Below are 3732 nucleotides of genomic sequence, written 5' to 3'. Positions count from 1 at the left end.
TTCACCTCTGTTTTGAAATAATGTGTCTCCTGACCAAAAATGATGTTTTCTCCACGAGAAAACGTCAAAAAAGTCATATAATGGCTGCGGCATACGTTTTCACATGATCATGTTGCATTCACCTCTGTTTTGAAATAAATGTGTCTCCTGACCAAAAATGACGTTTTCTCCACGAGAAAACGTCAAAAACGTCATAATGTAACTACAGCATACGTTTTCAGATGATCATGTTGCATTCACTTCTGTTTTGAAATAAATGTGTCTCCTGACCAAAAATGATGTTTTCTCCACGAGAAAACGTCAAAAAAGTCATAATATGACTGCGGCATACGTTTTCACATGATCATGTTGCATTCACCTCTGTTTTGAAATAATGTGTCTCCTGACCAAAAATGATGTTTTCCCCACGAGCAGACGTCAAAAACGTCATAATGTGACTGCAGCATGAGTTTTCAGATGATCATGTTTTATTCACCTCTGTTTTGAAATAAATGTGTCTCCTGACCAAAAATGATGTTTTCTCCACGAGAAAACGTCAAAAACGTCATAATGTGACTGCGGCATACGTTTTCACATGATCATGTTGCATTCACCTCTGTTTTGAAATAAATGTGTCTCCTGACCAAAAATGATGTTTTCCCCACGAGCAGACGTCAAAAACGTCATAATGTGACTGCAGCATGAGTTTTCAGATGATCATGTTGCATTCACCTCTGTTTTGAAATAAATGTGTCTCCTGACCAAAAATGACGTTTTCTCCACGAGAAAACGTCAAAAACGTCATAATATGACTGCGGCATACGTTTTCACATGATCATGTTGCATTCACCTCTGTTTTGAAATAAATGTGTCTCCTGACCAAAAATGATGTTTTCCCCACGAGCAGACGTCAAAAACGTCATAATGTGACTGCTGTAGTGTTGTATGAAACACGCAGCTAAACCGCCAGCAAAGAACCAGGGAGATGTATTTCGTAGAAATTTTCTTTACTGGAAACGGTGAAAACTGTGAAGCACATTACGTATACTTTCAGAACAAGTCAGATGTTCGTACAATACATTGCACTCATCTATAAACATTTTCGCATATAACCACGTAATATTACATAAGTCATACAGGTAAGTATGTAACATAAACTTACGGCGTTGCCTTGTTAACAGATCGACGTGGATGGCAAAGTTTCACAATGGATTGGGATCCGATATCCCGTGCTAGATCTGCTCATGGCCTCTGTTTACTACCGCGAAGCGGACCGGAAGCGCCAAACAGAAAACCGGAAGTCGCTCTATTCGAAAATATTATTAGCTAAATTAATTACAAAACAATGAATTACAATTGTAAACACTTCGAATATATTTCTTAACTTATTAACATTTTTAACATATATAAATTGAGATATTTATTATTTAGAAGTTATTTATGAAAAGTGCCTGCGGGCAGGCAGTACACTCCCCGCCTGGCCTCTATGAGGCCACTATAACAACTAAACACAAGAAAAATCAGTGCTTTGGCAAAAGAAGGATAAGTTCAGTTACAGGTCTTAGAAAAGTCTTTACATGACCCTGGTCACTGGTCTTTACTTCCACTTCCTTACGCGATTGTCCTTCCCAAGGAATGTCGCAGTGACCCGAGCCATGGGCCAGCTGTTGCGAGTGACCTGCTTATCTTTGAGCAGGACAAGGTCATCAACTTGCAAGTTTGGTCGTGAAACAGTCCATTTTTGTCTCTTTTGTAGTGTAGGTAAGTACTCTCGCCTCCATCGTGTCCAAAACTGGTCAGCGAGAGCCTGAACCTGCCTCCATTGCTTGATGTACAAGTCCTTGTCGAGGAAAGTTCCTGGAGGGGGTGGAAGGCATGATTTTTGGGTGAGAAGCATTGACGGTGACAGGATGAATGGGTTCTCAGGATCTGAAGACACTGGAAGAAGTGGCCTTGCATTTATGATGGCCGTAACTTCGGCCATCACAGTGCACAACACCTCGTGAGTAAGGTGTACTTTGTCCTGAAGGAACATTGAGTCCAGAATTCTCCGAGCAATGCCGATCATGCGCTCCCAGGAGCCTCCCATATGGGAGGCATGAGCCGGATTGAACTGCCAGCTGCAACCTTGATCTTGCAGGTATTGTTGCATTGTTCTGTCCATTCCTAACTCCTTAGATGCTCTGATGAAGTTAGTGCCTCGATCGGATAAGAGTGACTTGGCAGGGCCTCGTAGTGCAAAGAATCGACGAAGAGCGTTTATGCAGCTGGATGTATCTAGAGATTCAATAACCTCTATATGCACAGCTCTCGAACTCATGCAGCTAAACATGATGGCCCAGCGCTTACTTTGTGCCTGTCCACCTCTGGTGCGTCTGGTAGCTACTGTCCAGGGCCCAAAGACGTCGAGGCCGACATGGGTAAAAGGTGGACACATTTTGAGGCGTTCAGTTAGTAAATCTGCCATGCGTTGTTCTTGCTGTTTACCACGCAGTTTGCGGCAGGTAATGCATTTGTGGATAACAGAGCTAACAAGTCTTTTACCTCCCAAAAGCCAAAGCCCTGCAGCTCTAATTGCACCCTCAGTTAGGTGACGGCCTTGGTGCTTCACCTGCTTGTGGTAATGACGTGTAAGCAGGAGGGAGATGTAGGAGTCTTTTGGAATGACGATTGGGTTCTTCTCTGAATTATCAACCTCTGAATGCTCGAGTCGACCCCCTACAGCAATGAGACCATTGACGAGTACTGGGCTGAGCTTTAGCAAGGGGCTTTGCCTAGGAATTGGTTTATTGGCTCGAAGAGCACTCAACTCTTTTTCAAAGGTGGCCATTTGTGTCTCTTTCAGAATGACGTGTCTGGCTTGAGTCATTTCGTCCACTGTTCGAGGAAAGGGACATTTGTGCCAGCCTTTGCATTCACTGTTTGTATTTGTGCCGTTGAATGATTTAGCGATGTGGATAAGAAATGCCAGTGCTCTCACAAGTGACTCAAAGGTGGAAAAGCGTTCAAAACGATTGCAAGTAAGTACTTGGAGATAAGTAGCATATGACTTAACTTGCAGCCTTATTTCACAGTCCTTCTCTGGTTCAACTAACTCAAACATTTCTCTCAAGGTTTTGTTCTCAACAGGCGGATGGTAGATGAAGGACGGTCCAGTAAGCCAGGTTGACTTTGCTAGTTGAGAAGGTGTCAGCGACCTGGAGGCATGATCCGCGGGGTTTTCTTCTGTCCGCACATAGTGCCACTGTGTTGGCTTTGATGACTGGCGAATGCGTTGCACTCTATTGTGGACATACGTGTAGAATCTCTTAGACTCGTTGTAAATGTAGCCTAGGACTACTTTACTGTCCGAGTAGAAGTGAACTGCGTCTAGATGCTGGTCTAACTCGTCCTTGATTAGATCTGCCATCTCAACAGCCATGACGGCTGCGCAAAGTTCAAGCCTAGGTATAGTGGGCTCTGACTGGGGTGCTAGTCTAGCTTTGCCCATCAAAAATCCTACTTCAACTTGTGTTGTCTGGTTGAGTGGCTCTCAAGTAGGCTACACTGCCTATTGCCTTAGTTGAAGCGTCGGAGAATAAAAGTAGTTCCTTGGTCTTTGCTAGACTGAGTGAGGTAGCTGTGTAGGTTCTTGGGACATGAAGATCTTTCAGACCTGCAAGGGAATCTCTCCAGGTTTCCCATTTGCCTTTCTTGCCCTCTGGAAGTGGTGTGTCCCATTCTGAGCATTCTGACGTAAGCTCTCTGAGTAAG

General features: G+C 43.8%; 1 protein-coding gene across 1 annotated transcript; it reads right to left on the bottom strand.

The window, feature by feature from the left end:
* Nucleotides 1–969: 969 nt before the first annotated feature.
* LOC130520291 (uncharacterized) lies at nucleotides 970–3481 on the bottom strand. The gene is made up of 2 exons (XM_057024006.1): nucleotides 1142–3481; nucleotides 970–1005 (listed from the first exon to the last, which is right to left on the bottom strand). Exon 1 carries the CDS (start codon nucleotides 3467–3469, stop codon nucleotides 1577–1579), a length of 1893 nt encoding a protein of 630 aa, XP_056879986.1. The 5' UTR covers nucleotides 3470–3481; the 3' UTR covers nucleotides 970–1005; nucleotides 1142–1576.
* Nucleotides 3482–3732: the final 251 nt, after the last annotated feature.

Source organism: Takifugu flavidus, unplaced genomic scaffold (genome assembly GCF_003711565.1).
Source record: "Takifugu flavidus isolate HTHZ2018 unplaced genomic scaffold, ASM371156v2 ctg338, whole genome shotgun sequence".
Classification (NCBI taxonomy): Eukaryota; Metazoa; Chordata; class Actinopteri; order Tetraodontiformes; family Tetraodontidae; genus Takifugu; species Takifugu flavidus.
This window is presented reverse-complemented; position numbering and strand designations above follow the sequence as displayed.

Bases quoted from the DNA above. Each gene is read 5' to 3' on its own strand.
- LOC130520291 (XM_057024006.1), bottom strand. From the start codon at position 3,469: ATGGGCAAAGCTAGACTAGCACCCCAGTCAGAGCCCACTATACCTAGG.